The following is a 21,217-nucleotide window of genomic DNA, read 5'->3' as shown; positions in this document are numbered from 1 at the left end:
TGGGACGGAGGGAGTAAAAAATAAGACCAGGCCCATAATTCATATTAAAAATTAACTATTGACCCACCATTGCCCAAAATTCTAGATCTGCCCCTGGCTCTATCCTCATCCTCGCGTGGCCATCGTCTGGAAGCATGTGATGTTTATGTCTGACTTTAAGTTTTTTGTTCCCCAACCCCACAACATGGCAACAAAGTAGCGGCAGGATATAAAATCAGCCTTGCAAGGTTTTTTCTTTTCTTTGCGGGTGAGCCTTGCATGTTGTTTATCCTCGAATCAAGTGGAATAGTGGATTGTAATTGATGCTTTGATAAAGTACGAGTACGTACCTGCGGATGCGGCGGCGACGACGCTGCGGTTGGAGTCCCTGACGTGGAGCTTCACCCTGGTAGTGTATCCGGGGTGCGCGGCATAGAAGTCGTGCACCGCCATCTCCATGCTGAGGAGGCTCTTCTTCCCCAGCCCAGTCGCCAGGTCCAGTATCACCCCGACGTCCAACGGAACGGTCGTCACTACCGGCGCCGGCGCCGGTGCCGTTCCAGTCGTTGCCACCGCCGCGGCAGCAGCGGCGCAGTGACCGACGAGGAGCAGGAGGAAGAGGAGCTGGTGGAAGACGCTCGTTGATGTAACGCTAGCAGGTAGTGCTGCACGGGAAGCCATGGCGATGCGCATGGTGAGAGGCTGAGAGCACGTAGGGTGGTGATACGACGTGGTGATTGAAAGCAGGCTCTTATAAGGTTGGTTAAGTACGTAAGCTAGTAGCAGCAAAGTTACTACACGTACGCGTTATTACCGGCCGGGCGGGCTTCTTCGCGCTTGCTTCTCTTCCTCGTGCACGACCGTTGGCTCCCCTCGTATAGTAAACTGCGTGCACTGCACTCCAATGAGAGAGAGTGCAGCGTTACCTAATGGATAAGATGTACAGTGCCTAACCTACTACGGTTGGGAGCGCCTGACCGGCATCGAAAAGAATACTCATACTCCACTAATATAAGACTCATGTTGTTTAGTTTAGCCGATGAAATGGGGAGGGAGGCACGAGCAGGCGCAGCAGCAACTCCCAGGCTACTTCACCGAACCGGCACTGTAGCTACTCTCGCACGCGGCATGCACACGGAAAACACATGGCCCGCCTGCAAACCAAACCACCACTCCCCAAACAGGCCCGGTGGAGGTCACGCGAGGGGCTGTGCCGCGTATTTCTTTATTTGTTTTAGCAGAGAAGGGGCCCCGGAGGAGCCAGGCAAGAAAACCTCAAAGTACAGAGCAGTCCTTGGTGTTGGGAGAGAGAAAGAGAATTGTGCAACACATAATTTGATTGATCGTACTTCCTCCTTCCATTTATATAGGGCCTAATGTGTTTTTCGAGACTAACTTTGACCAAATGTTAGAGCAATAATATATGACATGCAACTTACACAAAGCACATCATCAAATTCGTATGTGAAAGAAGCTTTCAATGATATAATTTTCACATTATGCATGTCATGTACTATTAATTTTATCAATAGTCAAAAGCGGTCTTGAAAAACGCATTAGACCCTATATAGATGGAAGGAGGGAGTATGCCGCAGCATATATACAGTACACGAGGCATCCAATATCTCAACCGTATCCTCAGTACAAGGAAGGGGTCGAGAGATATGGCGTGCTAGGAAGAATATGAACAGATCCTAACATGCCTAATGTATATGCAACATACATATACTCAACGCCACCCCACAGTCAGTATGTCACCGGTGACGCATAGACTGGACCGAAACTCCTCGAAGGTGGGCGCTGGTACGTAACCCCTTGGTCATAACATTGGCAAACTGCTGAGCGGTAGGGACATGCAGGACACGGATGCGCCCGAGAGCCACCTGCTCATGCACGAAGTGTATGTCGAGCTCGATGTGCTTCGTGCGATAATGATGAATGGGGTTGGCGGAGACGTTGTCACGGCACACAACGGTATAGTCTTGGGCACATCAAGATGCAACTCCTGAAGAAGCTGGCGTAGGCATGAGCACTCGGTGACAGCGTTGGCCATGGCCCTGTACTCCGCCTCAAGACTAGAGCGTGGCACAACAGGTTATCGTTTAGGCGACCACGATATGAGCGAGGGCCCGAGGTAGACACAGTAGCCGAAGGTGGAGCGATGAGTGTCAGGACAGCCGGCCTAGTCGGCATCGGAGTATGCAATCATGGTGGTTGATGGTGGCAGGCCCGAGCAGGTGTACGGCCACAACCTTGGCCCTAGGCCAGGCAGCTTGATCGGGCTGCCCGCTACCACCAGACCCACCGCCAGTACCGGATCCGGAGGGCGGAGCGGTGCCAGGTGCGGCCGATGGGAACCACCATGGTCCCGAGTCATGGGCGAGCGTCGCCACAGAAAGGGGATCGAAGGTGGCCCAGACGGCGACTAGGGAGTGACAGGGCCTATCCAGCCAAGATGGCGCGAGGGGGAGCCCCGCCGCCGCCTACGACGGCCACCGGCGGTGGGGGAGGGGAGAGCAGGAGGTGGGGGCTAGTGCGGCGGCTAAGGTATCGCCCCCAAGTCGCCCAGGGAGGACGACGTGGGGGTGAGGGGGTCCGTCTTCCATGGGCAACTCTGTAGCGCGCCACATGGCAGTCTGCCGCGAACATGCTGGACGTTGCGAAGCTGGCATCTCCTCCCATTGTGGGCATGGAGGCCTTCACGTTGAACCGGTTCAAGTAATCGGAGCGGTAGGTCTGCCAAACCACGCCGTGGACATCCTCCGTGAGCGCCTCGAACTTGAAGGTCAGCTCGAGGTGCGTGATGCAGTCATTGGCGGTGATGCCGTAGTGATGCACCCTCGAGTCCTCCTAGGTGATGGGCACGATGTTCGCCCTGATGCTAAACTTTCCGTCGAGGGCGATCAACACGCCATTGGCCGCCTTTGTGTGAGTGACAGACAACTCGGGGACGAGGCTGGACATGCACTTGTTGGCACCATCGGTGGGGAGGTGCACAGGCTCACCGTACAGGGTGATATCTGAAGGAAATATGCCCTAGAGGCAATAATAAAGTTATTATTTATTTCCTTATTTCATGATAAATGTTTATCATTCATGCTAGAATTGTATTAACCGGAAATGTAATACATGTGTGAATACATAGACAAACAGAGTGTCACTAGTATGCCTCTACTTGACTAATTCGTTAATCAAAGATGGTTATGTTCCCTAACCATAGATATGAGTTGTCATTTGATAAACGGGATCACATCATTAGGAGAATGATGTGATTGACTTGACCCATTCCGTTAGCTTAGCACTTGATCGTTTTAGTTTACTGTTATTGCTTTCTTCATGACTTATACATGTTCCTATGACTATGAGATTATGCAACTCCCGATTACCGGAGGAACACTTTGTGTGCTATTAAATGTCACAACGTAACTGGGTGATTATAAAGGTGCTCTACATGTGTCTCCGATGGTACTTGTTGAGTTGGCATAGATCGAGATTAGGATTTGTCACTCCAATTGTCGGAGAGGTATCTCTGGGCCCTCTCGGTAATGCACATCACTATAAGCCTTACAAGCAATGCAACTAATGAGTTAGTTGCGGGATAGTGCATTACGGAACGAGTAAAGAGACTTGCCGGTAACGAGATTGAACTAGGTATGGAGATACCGACGATCGAATCTCGGGCAAAATAACATACCGATGACAAAGGGAACAACGTATGTTGTTATGTGGTTTGACCAATAAAGATCTTTGTAGAATATGTAGGAGCCAATATGAACATCCAGGTTTCGCTATTGGTTATTGACCGGAGACATGTCTCGGTCATGTCTACATAGTTCTCAAACCCGTAGGGTCCGCACGCTTAACGTTCGGTGACGATCGGTATTATAAGTTTATGTGATTTGATGTACCGAAGGTAGTTCGGAGTCCCGGATGAGATCGGGGACATGACGAGGAGTCTCGAAATGGTCGAGATGTAAAGATTGATATATTGGACGACTATATTCGGACATCGGAAAGGTTCCGAGTGATTCGGGTTTTTTTTAAGTACCGGGGAGTTACGGGAATACAGGAAAGAAGTATTGGGCCTCATGGGCCAAGTGGTGGAAGAGAGGGGGCAGGGCGCCCCCCCCCCCCTAGCCGAAACCAAATTGGATTAGGGGTCGCCCCTCCTTTCCTCCTTTCCTCCCTCTCCTTCCTTCTCCCCTTCCCCCTTCTTTCCTCCTCCTAGTAGGAGTAGGAAAGGGGAGTCCTACTCCTACTAGGAGGAGGACTCCTCCTCCTGGCGCGCCCTACAGGGGCCGGCCGGCCTCCCCCCTTACTCCTTTATATATGGGGGCAGGGGGGCACCCTAGAACACACAAGTTGATCATTGATCCCTTAGCCGTGTGCGGTGCCCCCCTCCATCATAATTCACCTCGATCATATCGTAGCGGTGCTTAGGCGAAGCCCAGCAACATCATCACCGTCATCACGCCATCGTGCTGACGGAACTCTCCCATGAAGCTCTGCTGGATCGGAGTTCGTGGGATGTCATCGAGCTGAACGTGTGCTGAACTCGGAGGTGCCGTGCGTTTGATACTTGGATCGGTCAGACCGTGAAGACATTCGACTACTTCAACCGCGTTCTCATAACGCTTCCGCTTATGGTCTACGAGGGTACGTGGACGATACTCTTCCCTCTCGTTGCTATGCATCATCATGATTTTGCGTGTGCATTGGAATTTTTTTAAAATTACTACGTTCTCCAACAATCTCGAGGTGCTCGACAGTGTCGTCCCAGGTGACGGTCTTCCTGGCGTCGACATAGAGGTGGTGGCCACCGTCAAAGAGAACGGCGATGGCCTGCATCCAGGTGAAGTCTCGAGACATGCTGTTGTGGCCACTCTTGCCAATGAAGTGCGCGTTGATGTGAAGATCATGGTCGAAGACGACGCAGAAGTCAGCATCCCTGCGGCCGTGGAAGTAGAAGGTGTTGCCGTCACCGCCGATGAACCGTGGATCGCCGCACGCCCCTGGCGTGTTGCACACTGCACACACGCACATATAGCCATGAACCAGCACAGTCGGTCAATGCTACAATGTACTCCCTTAGTGTTAAAGAAATACTTTTATATTATGAGACGGAGGGAGTATATTTTACTAATTACGTAAGAGACTCCATTGGTTGTTGGTAGATGGAAATGCTCATCACAGACGGGTTTGCACGTGTTGCTCCCATTGTGGGTAGTAGGAAGGGCAGTCCATGTTCCGGTTAAAGCAGTAGGGGTTCTCCTTGCGGCTCTCGGTGCACTTTGACGCTCATCGGCTTCGGTTTTGGCTTCGGCCCCTGCACCTTGGGTGGGCTCTCCGGCGAACCCCGGGCCTTGGGCGGGCTCTCAGGCGGACCCTGGCCTTGGGTGGGCTCTGAGGCGGGCTCTCAGGAGGCCCTTGTGCCTTGGGTGGGCTCTCAGGTGGACCCTGGGCCTTGCGAGGGCTCTGAGGCGGGCTCACTGGAGGGCCCTAGGCCTTGGGTGGGCTCTCAGGAGGGCCCTTGGGCTTGTCTTCCTTGGGCTGGGGCCATGGCCCGGACTGCGCGGCGGCGGCGGTGAGCAGGAGGACGGCAGCCGCCAAAGCGAGCAAGACTCCGAGGTGCCTCGCCATTGCCAAGGCCCTCAAGCTGTTACTACAGTGTAGCCTTGGTAGTGTCTTTGATGCTGGTGATCTATGTAAATGGGTACATTTGCATGCATGGTTCCTTTGTAATTTATAGGCGACCCATGGAGATCCAGGTAGCTCCCATCGTACGCGCCGCTCGCTTGTCAACGCCGGTATATCTCCACCCGAACGATATACGGCGCTTTATTTCACCCGAACGATATATGGTGCTTTATGCTGGCCACTACACATCCGTGCTAGTTTATATAAGTCCTCTTTATATATTATGCCAAATTTTGACTAGAGATTTAACTAATAAAATATTAATGCATGTCATAAAAAATTGCATCGTTAAATTCATATTTAAACATAGTTTTTAATTATATTATTTTTCATGATATGCATTAACATTTTGTTAGTTAATTTTAGGGAAAAGTTTCCCATCAACCGGTGGATTACAGGCACCGCGTCCGCGTCTCGTACATTTACCACCTGTCCTTATCCTTATCCACTCTTCATGCTTCTTATCCATTCGTTATTTTTCCCTTCCTCTCAATGTCGCTCACCCTCTCGCCTGCAGTCGTGCTCCAGGACCGCCATCGCAAGGCCGCCGCCGGTGATCGTCGGAGGACGCCGCTGGTCGTCCTTTCTCCTCTCCTAGCGCTCCCTATGCTCGCAGCCATGGCCGCCGCTCGAGCGCGCAAGCACGAGCTCCACTCCGGCCATCATCGGTCCATCTGTGTCGCTTCGGCCTCCCCTCTCGCCCTCCATCGTCGCTTCAGTTGGAGATGCTTTTTTATACTTTCCGCAACAAAGGCCTTGTTGCAAAAATCCTCCCGCAACATCACCTTTGTTTCAGAAATTCCTCAATGTACACCGCAGACGACATCGTCATTTTCAGTGAATTCTTTTTCTGCAACATGCTTCATGTTGCAAATGTCCTCCCACAACATCATCTATGTTGCAAAAAAGGTGAAAGATAAAAACAATAATTCTGCAACACCATTGCTGTTGCAAAAAAGGTGAAAGACAAAAATAATAATTCCACAACACCATCTCTGTTGCAAAAGTCCTCCCACAACATCATCTATGTTGCAAAAAAGGTGAAGATAAAATCAATTTTTCGGGCAAAAATGACGAGTCGGTGGTTTCGCAACAAAGCAGTTGTTGCAGTGCGAGCTCTGCAACATCTACCTTGTTGCAATTCACGACAAGCCTCATTGTGAAGATCTGACGGCTATTTATGGCTCAATCCAGCGGCGTTAGAGGCGGCGGATGTTTTCAATAAATCCACCGGCAGACGCGTAGCGTCACCCTTAATTTTAAGGTCAAAATTCAGCACAGAATATAAAGAGAACTAATAAACCAGAACGGAGGTAGTACCTGCTAAAGTAATTTTAACTTAGCCCTCATGCATGCACATGCAAATATAATAATGCTCATCGTGATGTTAATTTCAATATGGCTGGATTACTGTCAGGATGCGACGTAATCTTCGAGAAAAAAATGCTAAGACTGCTCACAGTGGGGAGTAACATAGAGTAGTAACTTGCCGATGTTACTAGTCTATGTTATTACCTTCATAGTGGGTAGTAACATATGAGTGGTATCATGAAAGAGTTTATTTATTAGGCTATAGACTCATGATGTCTTGAAATGTGTGATGTTATAGTAACTATCTAAGTTACCATAAACCCCTCTCTTCTCATTAATTAGCTGCCACATAAACAATCTCATATTGAGATGTGTGATGTTACTAGTTAAGTTACTCCCATTGTGGCTAGTCTAATGCGTGTGTTTAACTTGCCTGCTAGAGGAAGCGACTTACTCCATCCGCTTTGTCTTACATTTCGTTCTATCATTAATTAACTCTGAGGTCAATGCAGGCATGCAACGCTTTGTTTTTTTTTCGAAAAGGCATGCAACGCTTTGTACACAAGCAAAAGTCTGTTGCAGGTGGTCGAGCAGTACTTCCTCCGTTCTTGGTTTACAGGTCCCCTTTAGATGTTTCAAAATCTTGATCAAAATTTTGAATAATAAATTATCGGTAATAGGCCACAAAAATTATATCCGGACATTTTCATTTGAGTACATGTTTCCATAAAATGTTTCGTGGCTTTCATACTCCAAAAGCAGAAAGAGTACATCAACATTTTCATTACATCAAGCATCTAGTTGGGATCCCATAACCTCAACTACAAGATTCCCTCACTTATCTTCTTCTCAATGGTGGATGACCCCTCACTTATCTTCTGTGGTTTTCCTCGCAAGGGGTTTTCATGTAAATGGTGTCAATCCTCTCTATTAGCATTATACTCCGCAAGGGTTTTCAGCGCCTTTTGATGTAATGCTTGCTCTCACTTGACCATTAACTCTGTAAAATTATTCTTAATTAATAGATGAGGCAAAGCTTTTGCCTCTATTTCAAAAAAAAAAAAGATTGTGTGTATTTTCTTCGTTGGCCAACAACTGGGAATCAGCTGTTTCTCACGAGCAAGAAACTGAGAGATGTTTGAACTAATGGAGAAGGCAAGGAATAGTAATATAAGCATGGAACTATGGAAGCAACTCAAACAGTGCGATTGCTACTTCTTTTTGTTTGGATCGATCGGTTATACATGACGGTGCGAGAAGAAAACGATCAGGAATTTCAGATTTTGTGCTGCTTGGAGGATGCACTCTTGCGCCAATTTGGCTTGCTGGATCAAAGCACCTGCCCTGTTGTTCAGATGGTCAAAACTGCCAGCTTGTCAACTGCAAATCCTTCTGATATTCTAGGAAAGGAAAGAGTAGGATGTAGGTTCCTTTTCCCAGGATAATTTTTCGTGGGCTTTTACATCGATAAAACAATAAATGAAACAGAACACCCCCGCAAAATAAAAAATAAAGAAAATGAAGCAGAACACAAATGGAAATGACCCCCTGCTTATTTAGACAGTAATGTGCATGCATGGTATGTAAGACCAAGACCCAAAAGGAGATAAATTGCACAGTTGATCGAAGCAACATTGCGAAATAACCACCCTCCCCCGCCCCCACGCAAAAAAGAAAGACGTTGTCAAAATAATCAGAAATGGAAAACCGTCTGATCTTCCAAGAAAGGAAGGATAATTTGCAGAGGGTTTTAGATCGATAAAACAATAAATAGAACATAACACAAATGGAAACGATCCTCGTGCGTACACTCTGATCCCTGCTTACAGGCAATAATCAAGCTCTTCAATCTGTTCAGACAGTAACGTGCATGCATGGTTCGAAGACCAGAAAAGGAGATAAATTCCGCAGATGATCGACACAACATTTCAAAATAATCGCCACTATAGATAAAGTTTGCCAGTTCTTATGCATATATTAGATGAATGACGTCATCGGTGACAGATTGGGACACAACCTGAACCGAGCTTACAAACATCATGCATTATATAGATACAGATGCGGCGCAACACACAGACAAGTTAACATTAATATATCCGGCGTGGATCTTGAAGATGCAGCACGCACATAGGGTAGATGTAGCTAATAGTACATACTCCCTCCGTGGCTCCTCCCTCCCAACCCTAGCCGCCCCTCCTTCCTCCTCCCTCCTCCTCCCTAGCCGCCCCTCCTCCTCTTTCCTTCCTCGCCGCCGCCTGAGGCAGCCTCCGGGCAAGCCCGGGGCGCCAAGGATGGTGGCGGCGGGGCCTCGGTTGCCCTGCCTCTGCGTGGGGAACTCCGGATCTGGAGCGGCGGCTCCATTGGCAAGGCACGACCGGCTAGCAGCCGTGCAGGCGGTGGATCTGGCGTCCCGGCCGCGCGGGCGGTGGGATCCAGTGGTCGTTGGCGGCCGGCGGCGGTTTCTGCGGTGGCCGGTGCGCGCGATCTGGTGCCTCCCCTCCTCCCCTGTTCGGCATGCGGGCCATCCTCGTCGGGCCGCGCTTCCTTGGGTCGCCGGTTCTGTATAGGAGACGCTGCTGGTGGCGGGGATCTAGTTCGGGCAAAATCCCTGGTCGGCCATGGCCGGCCGCGTCGACGGCGACGCCTGAGGGCGTCGTTACCCTCCTTGGAGGCGTCGGTATGGACTGATCCACTCACTTCCCCTTCCCCTAGGTCTCCCGGGCGAAAGCCCTAACTTTGTTGGGTGGCAACGGCGCTCACGCGTCGTTCCCTTCTTGAAGGCACCGCTTTGGGAACCAGTTGCTTGGAGATGGGTGGCGCTTGTGGGTGGTGGGCGACGGCGGTGGTGCGGCCCTATCCTAGCATGGATCTGCGCCCCGTTGCTTGGAGATAGACTCGCGTAGGTGGAGGTCGTCGTTTGGCGTCATGGTGGCGTCGATGGTGGAGGTAATTGCCAAGGTTGGCACCTCAATCTGCTGTGAAGATGGACCGGTGGAAGATGTTGGGGAACGTAGTAATTTCAAAAAAAATTCCTACGCACACGCAAGATCATGGTGATGCATAGCAACGAGAGGGGAGAGTGTGATCTACGTACCCTTGTAGACCGACAGCGGAAGCGTTAGCACAACGCGGTTGATGTAGTCGTACGTCTTCACGGCCTGACCGATCAAGCACCGAAACTACGGCACCTCCGAGTTCTAGCACACGTTCAGCTCGATGACGATCCCCGGACTCCGATCCAGCAAAGTGTCGGGGAAGAGTTCCGTCAGCACGACGGCGTGGTGACGATCTTGATGTACTACCGTCGCAGGGCTTCGCCTAAGCACCGCTACAATATTATCGAGGATTATGGTGGAAGGGGGCACCGCACACGGCTAAGAATATGATCACGTGGATCAACTTGTGTGTCTAGAGGTGCCCCCTGCCCCCGTATATAAAGGATCAAGGGGGGGGGTGCGGCCGGCCAGGAGGAGGGCGCGCCAGGAGGAGTCCTACTCTCACCGGGAGTAGGATTCCCCCCTTTCCTAGTTGGAATAGGATTCGGGAGGGGGAAAGAGGAGAGAGAGAAGGAAGGGGGGGCGCCGCCCCCCTCTCCTTGTCCTATTCGGACTAGGGGGGAGGGGCGCGCGGCCCAGCCCTGGCCACCTCTCCTCTCTTCCACTAAAGCCCACTAAGGCCCATATACCTCCCGGGGGGTTCCGGTAACCTCCCGGTACTTCGGTAAAATCCTGATTTTATCCCGGAACACTTCCGATATCCAAATATAGGCTTCCAATATATCAATCTTTATGTCTCGACCATTTCGAGACTCCTCGTCATGTCCGTGATCACATCCGAGACTCCAAACAAACTTCGGTACATCAAAACTCATAAACTCATAATATAACTGTCATCGAAACCTTAAGCGTGCGGACCCTATGGGTTCGAGAACAATGTAGACATGACCGAGACACGTTTCCGGTCAATAACCAATAGCGGAACCTGGATGCTCATATTGTCTCCTACATATTCTACGAAGATCTTTATCGGTCAGACCGCATAACAACATACGTTGTTCCCTTTGTCATCGGTATGTTACTTGCCCGAGATTCGATCGTCGGTATCTCAATACCTAGTTCAATCTCGTTACCGGCAAGTCTCTTTACTCGTTCCGTAATACATCATCTCGCAACTAACTCATTAGTTGCAATGCTTGCAAGGCTTATGTGACGTGCATTACCGAGAGGGCCCAGAGAAACCTCCCCGACAATCGGAGTGACAAATCCTAATCTCGAAATACGCCAACCCAACATGTACCTTTGGAGACACCTGTAGAGCTCCTTTATAATCACCCAGTTACGTTGTGACGTTTGGTAGCACACAAAGTGTTTCTCCGGTAAACGGGAGTTGCATAATCTCATAGTCATAGGAACATGTATAAGTCATGAAGAAAGCAATAGCAACATACTAAATGATCGAGTGCTAAGCTAACGGAATGGGTCAAGTCAATCACATCATTCTCCTAATGATGTGATCCCGTTAATCAAATAACAACTCTTTGTCTATGGTTAGGAAACATAATCATCTTTGATTAACGAGCTAGTCAAGTAGAGGCATACTAGTGACACTCTGTTTGTCTATGTATTCACACATGTATTATGTTTCCGGTTAATACAATTTTAGCATGAATAATAAACATTTATCATGAAATAAGGAAATAAATAATAACTTTATTATTGCCTCTAGGGCATATTTCCTTCAGAAGATGGCGGCGACGACAGACGTGAGTGCGTCGGACCGGTTTATGACCCGGACCCGGTATGTGGCTCGGTCGGGGCCTCCGACTTTAGATGTTAGGCTTAGGTGAGAGGTCTAGGTATTTGGTCCAGTTTGCACCCCTTCATCATATAGATTCGAGTAGCGGCAGATGTTGTCAAGATGGCGGATTCAGGCATATTTTTGTACTAGTTTGTACCTCCAGAATAATCAATAAAATGGCCGCATGCATCTTCCAGATGCAGAGCCCGGGGGTCATCCTCCTTTTCTAAAAAATATACTCCCTCCGTTCCCAAATATAAGTCTTATTAGAGATTTCAACAAGGGACTACATACAGATCAAAATGAGTGAATCTACACTTTGAAATATATCTATATACATCCGTATGTTGTAGTAGGGATGAAAACGGAGCGGAAACGGACGGAACTGGGTGCTACCATATTTGTTTTCATATTTTTTTGTAGAAGCGGAAACAAATACAGAAACCTCAAAAATGAATACGGAAACAGATAGTACCAGAAACAGACACTGAGCGAATACAAAGCGGACACGGAAACAGAAGTGTGTGTTGACCGGAACTTAAAAAATCCTTGAATCATAGATAAATACACACAAAACACAAACAAATTTAATGAATTGTTAACAAGGCTAAAAAATAATATCATTATGTTAGCAACTTAGCATAGTATTGTAGTAGTACTGGACAATTGAGTATAGGGTCAAGTTGAGTACATGTGTGGTAGTAGAAGTTGGGCTCAAATGATCCATTCTACTCATTGTATAATTGTGTGTTGTTTGGTGGTTGGACTACAAAACAGCCATAGGTCCATAGTAAAACAGGAAATTCCATATTCACGAGAACGGAAAGTTCCGTTTCCACGCCTGTTCCACCGGAAAACACCGTTCCGTTTTTGTTTCCGTTTCCACATAAAAAATTCCACTTCCACTTCCATTTTGCAAATTTCTGTTTCTGTTTTCGTATTTCCTCTCCGTTTTCATTTTTCCTCCGGAAAAACGGAAAGTTTCCACTCCATTTTCATCCCTATGTTGTAGTCCATTTAAAACCTTTTAAAAGGATTATATTTAGGAACGGAGGGAGTAGTTACTAGCAACGGGTTCGTAATCTCAAATGAAATTCAGTATTCTCCATAACATCTCGATTTTCATCTTCTGGGAGCAACTTGGTTGGGCACATACGTGGCTAGTTCTCGGAAATCTTCAAAGCAGCAACTGTCATCATACAAGTACAACACAGAGTGTCAGCAACAGAAGTAAAAGTGAAAAAGTATGAGCAACATTGAAACTTCTTCATTTGTTCTTTTTACATCAATCACACTGGTTGTGAACTAGAGGCGAAAAATCAAGGTAAAAATTCTCAATTACAGACAGAAAAGGAAGCCATGATTATGTTTTTTTTAGGGATGGAAGCCATAATTATGTAACAAACATAACCAACATGGCATGTTAAATTACCAATCATGATATCTGAATTAATCAACGAGTAAACAAATCTATCCTAGCTTTGATTCTGTTTTACGCATTTAAGTCAATCGATATAGTTCTTCTCAAAAAGACATTGGGTATATAGGTATATATGCGAACAACTAAATGCTTCGGAATTAGTTGTCCCAAAATATGGATACATGGGCACACACCTTCGCGGACTAGGACTTCTGAACAATCTGTCAATGTTAACCTCGACGTATCTGCAGTTTCAGTCGTTGCTTGTTTTTTTCAGTAGCTAAATAAGTTTAGTTTAGTTGTTCTGTACGTCAACTGAATCGGCCAGAAGTGAGCTGCGTTCTCGCTGCGGCCTTGCCTTTTTTTTAACTCAGTTTGTTAGCTTTAGGCTTGGCATGATCTAGGCTTGTGGGATGGCGCACACATATACTGAATCATGGCGAGTTTCTCGTTTTCGTTATGCAACTGAATAAAGGGAATAGACAGAAAAGATGCACACTTTACGCATCGCAAAAACCTCTCTCTGTGTGGCTGTGTTCCTGCTCTGTTTCTCCTTCACCGTGTGTGTGTTTTGGGTTCTCCAGAGATAGAGAGAGTAGATCACTACTTGAAAACCAACGCAATCATCACTCTGCCGGTGTCAAGTAGTTGTGTCAACCTGCCAAGATAAACGAGAGACAACTTTGCCAACAACGAACAAGAGATGATCAATACAGTAACATCCAAGGGGGTGGTAGTAGTTCACAAACTTTTCTGCAAAACAGCTAGTTTGTATTGAACTTTTGGTAACATCAAAGTCTATTTAAATAAAACAATATGATGAAAATTGGAAACCATGAATCAACATGATCGATCAACGTTAGAACATAGTAATTAAGTAACTCCATCGGTGTTACCCTGTAAAAGAAGTAACTCCATTGGTGTTAAACGTGTTGAAGTATGTGTGGGTTATAATCATCTTCATTAGCTCAGGCATTTGGCTCTAATAGTTGATACATGAAAACTAATACAGTATCAGATTCAAAAGATCTTATATTCAATCCTCGACTTATGTAACTTAAATAAAAAAAATGTTTTCGTGAAAACAAAATGTTTTTTTGGGAAGCACCACTACCCTTCTACTGAAAAAGTAAAAAACACAGCATGTGCTTTCTCAAGAAGCACAACTTTTCTTATGCAAGAAAAGCACAACATGTGCTTCCAAAAAGAATGAAAACGCAATTGTGCTGCTGGCCTTCAATTTTTTTCTTTCAATTTTCCTTTTCTCAGATTTCATTTTTTTGCATTTGTTTTTTAGTTTTCTTTTCGGTTTCAGTTTTTTCTTCTTGGTTTTTCTTTCGAATTTTTTTGAAAAAGATTGTAGAAACCTATTAAAATGTGATCTAATTTCAAAGATCTCAACACGGAAAATCAAATGATTAAAATAGTTCAGAATTTGGATACACAGTTCAAAAGATGAACCTTATTGAAAAAACAAATATACGAAAAAAGAACAAACTCAAAGGTTGCAACAAGTGACGCACATGTAGTGCGTTGGTGGGATATGACTTCTCCAAGGATTAGCATTAACTAGCGATTTTGAGGTCCTTCTTGCAGTTCTCGCTGCACTTAACGTGCATCGGCTTTGTCTTCGACTTTGGCCCTTGGGCCTTGGGCGGCCTCTCAGCAGGCCCCTTCGGCTTGTCTTCCTTGGGCTCCTTCAGCTTGGGCCCCTGGGCCTTGGGCGGTCTCTCAGCAGGCCCCTTCGGCTTGTCTTCCTTGTGCGCCTCCGGCTTGTCGGACCGGGCGGCCGTGGCGGTGACAAGGAGAAGAACGACCGCCGCCACAACCAGCACGACTCCCAGGCGCCTCGCCATTGCGAAAGCACTCACGGTGTTGCTCCTGGCTTATAGTATGGTCTTGGTAGTGTCTTTCGTTCTGTTGATTATCTGAGACGGGTGCGTTTGTATGCATGGTTCTCATGGACTTTATAGGCCATCGATCGAGAGCATGGATACCTATGTAGCTCACTTGGTACGTGGTGCTCGTCAACGGCGCCGGCCTATCTATCTTAGCCGGGATGTAAGTTGCCGCTCGCTTGAAGCGGCAAAGGTTACGCGTTTGCCAGGACGCGACCTAGTCTTCAAGGAAAAGAGGCTAATGCATGTGCTTAGCAGCCTGCTAGCGGAAGCGATCCCAGCGTTTCACCGTCCTTGATTACAATATCTCCTAGTGTGTGTTAATTACTCTTCACAATGAGCAAAAGTTGCAGGTTGATCGAGTAGTACGTATGTACCAGCTGTTTCAGTGGTATAGGCGAACATTACCCCCTCCTTATTTATTTATTTTTGATTTTTGGCAAAGTACATTAACCGGGACATTTCTATCTTAGTGTGTGTTCCCATAAAACATACTCTCTCCGCTCCAAATTACTTGTCTTGGATTTATCCAGATATGGAGGTATCTAGCACTAAAATGAGTCTAAATACATCTGTATCTAGACAAATCCAAGACAAGTAATTCGGAACGGAGGGAGTAGAAGAATGTGACTATGCCACATATATATGTTAGTGGAATGCGACTATGCGAGCACATTGTGGATATCTGACCACAAGCTCCAAGAACCATAGAAGATTAAAGACGGTTAGACGGGACACCGTGCTAGTTTGAAAATAAATGTCAGTGCCCAAACAAATAAACTAGTTTCTCGTCGTCATCACTTTGCCCATCCTCTGCGTCTCTTGTCAGGCTGCTGAAAACCCCAAGTTATTAGAAGAAGATAAAAAGGAACAAAATGCAAAGTCACTTTGGGTGGGCTGCAGCCAGTATATCTCCCAAAGGAGAGGACAATTTGTCAATGGCTTTACATCGATAAAACAATAAATGGAACAGAACACAAATGAAAACGACCCTCATATGTACACTCTGATCCCTGCCTACAGGCAATCATCAAGCTCTTAGATCTATTTCAGACAGTAACGTGCAACGTGCATGCAGGGTTAGAAGACCAGGACCCCAAAAGAGGTAAATTCCGCAGATGATCGAAGAAGCATTGTGAAATAGTCACCACCGCAGATAAAGTTTTCCAGTTCATATGCCATCATCTGTGACAGATTGCCACTCTTTCTCAGACACAACCTGAACCAAGCTTATAAATATCTTGCACTATATAGATAGATGGATAGATAGATGCGGCGCAGCGCAGACACCAAGTTAAAATTAATATATCCTGCACGCATTGATCTTGAAGATGCGGCCCACACATAGGGTAGATGTAGCTAATACATATAGTTACTGCTAACGGGTTCGTAATCTCAATATGAAACTCAGGGTCCTCCATGAAAATCTTGATTTTCGTCTTCTGGGAGCAACTTGGTTGGGCACATTAGTGGCTAGTTGTCAGAAATCTTCAAAGCAGCAACTGTCATCATACAAGCAAAACAGAGTGTCAGCAACAGAAGTAAAAGGAAAAAAGTATGAGCAACATTGAAACTTCTTCATTTGCTCTTTTTGCATCACACCGGTTGTCAAACTAGAGGCCAAAAATTAAGGTAAAATTTCTCACTAACAGAGAAGGAAGCCATGATTATGTAACAAACATAACCAACATGCCATGTTAAATTACCAATCAATGATATCTGAATTAATCAACGAGTAAAAAATATATCTTAGCTTTGTTACTGTTTTACTGTGTTTAAGTCAATTGATATAGTTCTTCTTAAAAAGACATTGGGTATATACTATATATATACTGAACAAATGCTTCCAAAATTAGTTGTCCCGAAATATGGATACATGGGCACACACCTTCGCGGACAGGGACTTCTATAGAACCATCACGCTGCCCGTATCCAGTAGTTGTGCCAACCTGCCAAGGTAAAAGAGAGATAATGTTGCCAACAACAAACAAGAGATGATCAATACAGTAACATCCGAGATGGCAGTTCATAAACTTGACTTCAGAACATTTAGTCTGTACTGAACATTTGGTAACGTGAGTATTTAAATGGAACAATGTGATGAAAATTGGAAATCGGTCATCACATGGAACGATGGATGTGAGAGATACAATCGGTGGCATAGAAAGAAATATGCATCAATAACAAGACTGTAAATTAACATAATCAAAATAATCTCCGTGCATAGCAATCAGTTTGCTGGTACAGTACCAGCAACACTAGAAGACATATGTGGTCAAAGTAACCATTTGATTGCCAGTCAAAAAGGGAAGTAGTAATGATTTGATACTATATGTGTTCTCTCCACTCTGTCGGTTGAAGCCGCCAAGTGGTGTCCCTTTGTTTCCTTCGGGATTTTCACAAAATTGCAATCATGTTGCACTTAAAAGCATGCATGCCTCTTGTTTGTACATAACCTTATATTTTCTAGTTCCTACAATCCAAAGAGGCCTAAAAATCGATAACCGTAGCAGCTAGCTTGGCATAAAAATGTCAGGAGTTTGAGTAGAAGTCTTGCCTGCGTGGTTGAATTGGGAGCCTCAGCTGCAGAAGCTACTTTGTGGCCGATCAAGGGAAGCAGGTAGCTAAAACGGGGATTGGCAAGGAACGTATCCTTAAACACAGGATCAAGCACATACTCAGCGCTGACGTTTGGTCCAAACTGTGGGCGTGTACAAGTGTGCATCGACCAAAAACTATGCTGCAAACCGAACAAAACAGCTCTGTCACATTTTACCTTAATTCAACAGTGTTTGAAATAACAAGGATTTCTTTGGCAGTGAGATTACAAGAAAGAAACATATTTTACCCTATATATAGGCTATGTAATCGAGATCTACTTTTCAGTTTTATGCATGTACCTTGTTGCTCTTTTATACTCCATTTATTTTGACTATGATCAATAAATTACTTTGTACTAATTAAACAATTGACCGCATCGATCTTTGGATGCATGGGCGGGCGGAGGGGGGGTTCTCCTCTAATATCTAAAAATGAACGGGATTTATAAAGGGAGAGAGATATTTCGCATGGAATATTATACTCCCTCCGTAAACTAATATAAGAGTGTTTAGATTACTACTTTAATAATCTAAACGCTCTTATATTAGTTTACAGAGGGAGTATTACGCAATGCTCACTTTGTCCATCGCTGCAAACAGCTCTGTGCTGTAATGCTCCATGTCCACAACCCCGTCTTTATTGCGCCAGTCGACATGAAGGTCAGATGGAGGCCCATAGTAAGTCAGGTGAAGGGGCCAAGATCCAGCATTCTGCAATGAGAACATTACAATTTTTATCCATGGATTAAGGATTTAAGGATTTAGGGTGTTCACATTAAAAAGGGAAAATGTAACATTTGTATCCATGGATTAAGGATTTAAGGTGTTCGCATTAAAAAGTGTGTGGGGATTGTCTCACCTTTCCAGAGCAACCATCCATGGACGGAGGAGGGTAAGGCGAGTAGCGTCGATCGGGGGACCGCTCTGCTCTAGGAAGAGGCCGCTCTTTGTGGAAATGAGGTGTTGGCAGCGGCGCCTTCTTCTTCTTCTCCATCTCGCCTGTAGGATCCTAGAGCACAGACAAAAACAAAGTGATGAAAGCGGGTTAAAGGTAGGTATCGGCTACAGAAACAGACAGTATGTAATTATCCATAGCACTGCTGCAGAAGAGGCAATTTTTTATCAAAGTATAGGTTGCAGCAAAAGAAATTGGCAAGCCTGTTTATATCAGTAAACAAAAATGCAGCAGCACATGGCAATGCTGTACTAGTAGTATTTGATGCTATTTGCATCACAAAGTAAACACAGAGAAGTTAAAACCAAAAAACCCACGAAAAAATGCTACTGCTCGCCGAACTACGGAAGCGGATTTTGGTTTACAAAAATATGCATTACATACGTGTGTGCTTCTTCTTTACTCCCTGTGCTGCATGCCTAATGATATGCAGCAATAAGCCCTGCTTGTATCATCACGATTTAGCCATGATACAGTCCAGAGGAGTCCATAATATATGTTGCAGCCTAAAAAACAGCAATGCAATGGACCATCTGAAACCCTACAGCATGTGTTTAGTTCCAAGAAAAATATTTTCAGGAACAGTTGACCAACCCAGTTACGTTGTAGTTGGTTACACCTAGCTAGACAAATTAAAATGAGAAGATACATAGACCTCTATTAGCAACAAAAGGGTCTTGAGAACCAAGGAACATATTGTTCAGATGCAAACTAGACCCATCCAGATGCAAGTGATTATCCATAATATATTGCCGAGTGCCAGTTCAAACAGAAAGGGCAACAATTGTATCCATGGATTCAGGTTAAGAAATATGCAGGGCTTGTCTCACCTTTTTGGAGTAATCATCCTTGGAGAGAGGAGGGCGTTGTGAATAGTGTCGATCAAGGTATTCTTGTGCTCTAGGAAGAGTGTACTCTTTGTGGAAAGCAGGCGCTGGCAGAGGCGCCTTCTTCATCTCCATCTCGCCTGTAGGCTGTTGCATCCTAGAGCACGACGAAAGCAATGCAAATGAAAGCAGGTAAAGGCAAGTTATGGCTAACAGTAGCACTGGTGCAGAAGAGAGAATGTCGGGTTTTGTTATAGTGCAGGTTGCAGCAACAGAAATTGTCTTCTCGGAAGAGGTTTTCGCCCGCTTTATTATATATAAATCAACAACCAAACAAAGTACACGGGCGAACGATACAAGGTGATCAAGTAGCCCTTCACACAGTGCCTATACTAGGATAATCAGATCACGCAAGCCACACACGACTACGCTACCAAGAGAGAGAACAGGAAGAACTGAAAACAACGCCATGCTAACACCCTATAACACCTAAGCTCCACGGACAACGCCCCAAGCGGGAGAACGGCGCTATGCATCGCCGCTGCCAAGTCCACACGGACAAAGGTTTTCACCCGGAACCCGCCGCTCCACCTCTAACCGCCCACACAACCAAGAGGGAAGTCCATCACTGCCACCCATGGAGCCCGCAGAAGAGCCAGCAGAAATTGTCTAAGCCCTTTTATCAGTATAAAAAAAGATGCAGCAGCACATGGCGATTCTGTACTAGCAGAGGCACCATAGCATGAAAAAGTGGGCACATCGAGATCAAGAAAGGCGCTAACTGTTCCCTAAATCAAATCAAGCCGGTCGACTCAACCAAGATTACCTACGAAGTCTTGACAACCTAGCCACTCCAGATCTAGGGTTTGCAAAGAAGCTGCTCGCCTGCGGAGACAGCGGCAGGGGCGGATCTAACTAACCGCGGAGGCCAGGGGAATTTTAACAAATCTAATCGCTAGATGAAAACTAAGATATAATACCTCGAACCCCTGGGACGGCGACGGAGGCCACGCGCGGCGCGGCAGAGGCGGAGGAGGAGTTGTGTAAGGCACGCGGGGACGGGGACGGGGGCGGAGGTTGTAGGGCACGGGGTGGTTCACGATCGGTCTCTTTTTGTGGTTCACGATCGGGCTGGTACGTCGGGACTCGGGTTGTCGGGTGGGAACAAACCTGTCCAAGTGGGCCGCGGGCCGCGTTGCCGGCCCGGCACATGACACACCTTGGGCTGTGACTAGGCTGCGAGGCCAGGCCCGCGTGCGGGCACACCACAGCCCCCCCTTTTTTTAAAATATCTTCTACTCCTAATTTATTTGAAATCACTAATTGAGGAGCGCTCCCCGCGCGCCAAGTGTCACGCGCGGAGCGCTCGAGAGACTTTTCTGAGGCGCTCCGCGCACGACACTTGTCGCGCGCACGGCTTCTCCCGTGATTTCCGGTTTCCCTTTGTGGTTTTCCTTTTTTCACTTTAGTCCTTATACTTTTAATGTTTTGTAATATATTTTGATCTTTTTTGACTCCTTGCTCCTACTTCATTGGCTTGGGTAATAGAACGGTGTTCAAACATGAAGGTTTCAGTGATTTTCTCCAGGCATCGTCTATTGAAGTAAACAGCTTGGTGCTGATAACTTTCAAAGAGTGTGATGGGAGGCTTGTTGTTATCTTCAATCTTTTGCCGCAGTGATGTTAGCTATAGCCTTTGAACATAATGGATTTTGTTTAAAAATCTATGCTAT

General features: G+C 46.3%; 2 protein-coding genes across 3 annotated transcripts; both read right to left on the bottom strand.

Annotated features, from left to right (window-relative positions):
- Positions 1-2,421: 2,421 nt before the first annotated feature.
- On the bottom strand, positions 2,422-6,213 carry LOC125546461. Its single transcript, XM_048710716.1, has 4 exons — positions 6,180-6,213; positions 4,719-5,006; positions 2,917-2,999; positions 2,422-2,829 (listed from the first exon to the last, which is right to left on the bottom strand). The coding sequence occupies exons 1-4, from the start codon at positions 6,211-6,213 to the stop codon at positions 2,422-2,424; spliced, it is 813 nt and encodes a 270-aa protein (XP_048566673.1).
- Positions 6,214-16,221: 10,008 nt separating this feature from the next.
- Positions 16,222-20,600, bottom strand: LOC125542351. Of its 2 annotated transcripts, none has more exons than XM_048705355.1 (7): positions 20,465-20,600; positions 19,488-19,641; positions 18,562-18,711; positions 18,282-18,413; positions 17,660-17,842; positions 16,991-17,051; positions 16,222-16,604 (listed from the first exon to the last, which is right to left on the bottom strand). In XM_048705355.1, the coding sequence occupies exons 2-7, from the start codon at positions 19,638-19,640 to the stop codon at positions 16,576-16,578; spliced, it is 708 nt and encodes a 235-aa protein (XP_048561312.1). In that variant the 5' UTR covers position 19,641; positions 20,465-20,600; the 3' UTR covers positions 16,222-16,575. The 2 variants fall into 2 exon arrangements, with proteins under 2 accessions (XP_048561312.1, XP_048561313.1); XM_048705356.1 differs by lacking the exon at positions 20,465-20,600 and adding an exon at positions 20,311-20,458.
- Positions 20,601-21,217: the final 617 nt, after the last annotated feature.

This window comes from Triticum urartu, chromosome 3, assembly GCF_003073215.2.
Source record: "Triticum urartu cultivar G1812 chromosome 3, Tu2.1, whole genome shotgun sequence".
Taxonomy (NCBI): domain Eukaryota; kingdom Viridiplantae; phylum Streptophyta; class Magnoliopsida; order Poales; family Poaceae; genus Triticum; species Triticum urartu.
This window is presented reverse-complemented; position numbering and strand designations above follow the sequence as displayed.

Coding starts and splice junctions, on each gene's coding strand:
- LOC125546461 (XM_048710716.1), bottom strand. CDS start 6,213: ATGGCGGTCCTGGAGCACGACTGCAGGCGAGAGG. Junction 3,000..4,718: donor CCTCGAGATTGTTGGAGAAC/GTAGTAATTTTA, acceptor TATTTCCTTCAG/ATATCACCCTGTACGGTGAG. Junction 2,830..2,916: donor GCCTCGTCCCCGAGTTGTCT/GTCACTCACACA, acceptor CCCATCACCTAG/GAGGACTCGAGGGTGCATCA.
- LOC125542351 (XM_048705355.1), bottom strand. CDS start 19,640: ATGCAACAGCCTACAGGCGAGATGGAGATGAAGAAGGCGCCTCTGCCA. Junction 18,712..19,487: donor AGGATGATTACTCCAAAAAG/GTGAGACAAGCC, acceptor TCTGTGCTCTAG/GATCCTACAGGCGAGATGGA. Junction 17,843..18,281: donor TGTTTGCAGCGATGGACAAA/GTGAGCATTGCG, acceptor TTCGGTTTGCAG/CATAGTTTTTGGTCGATGCA.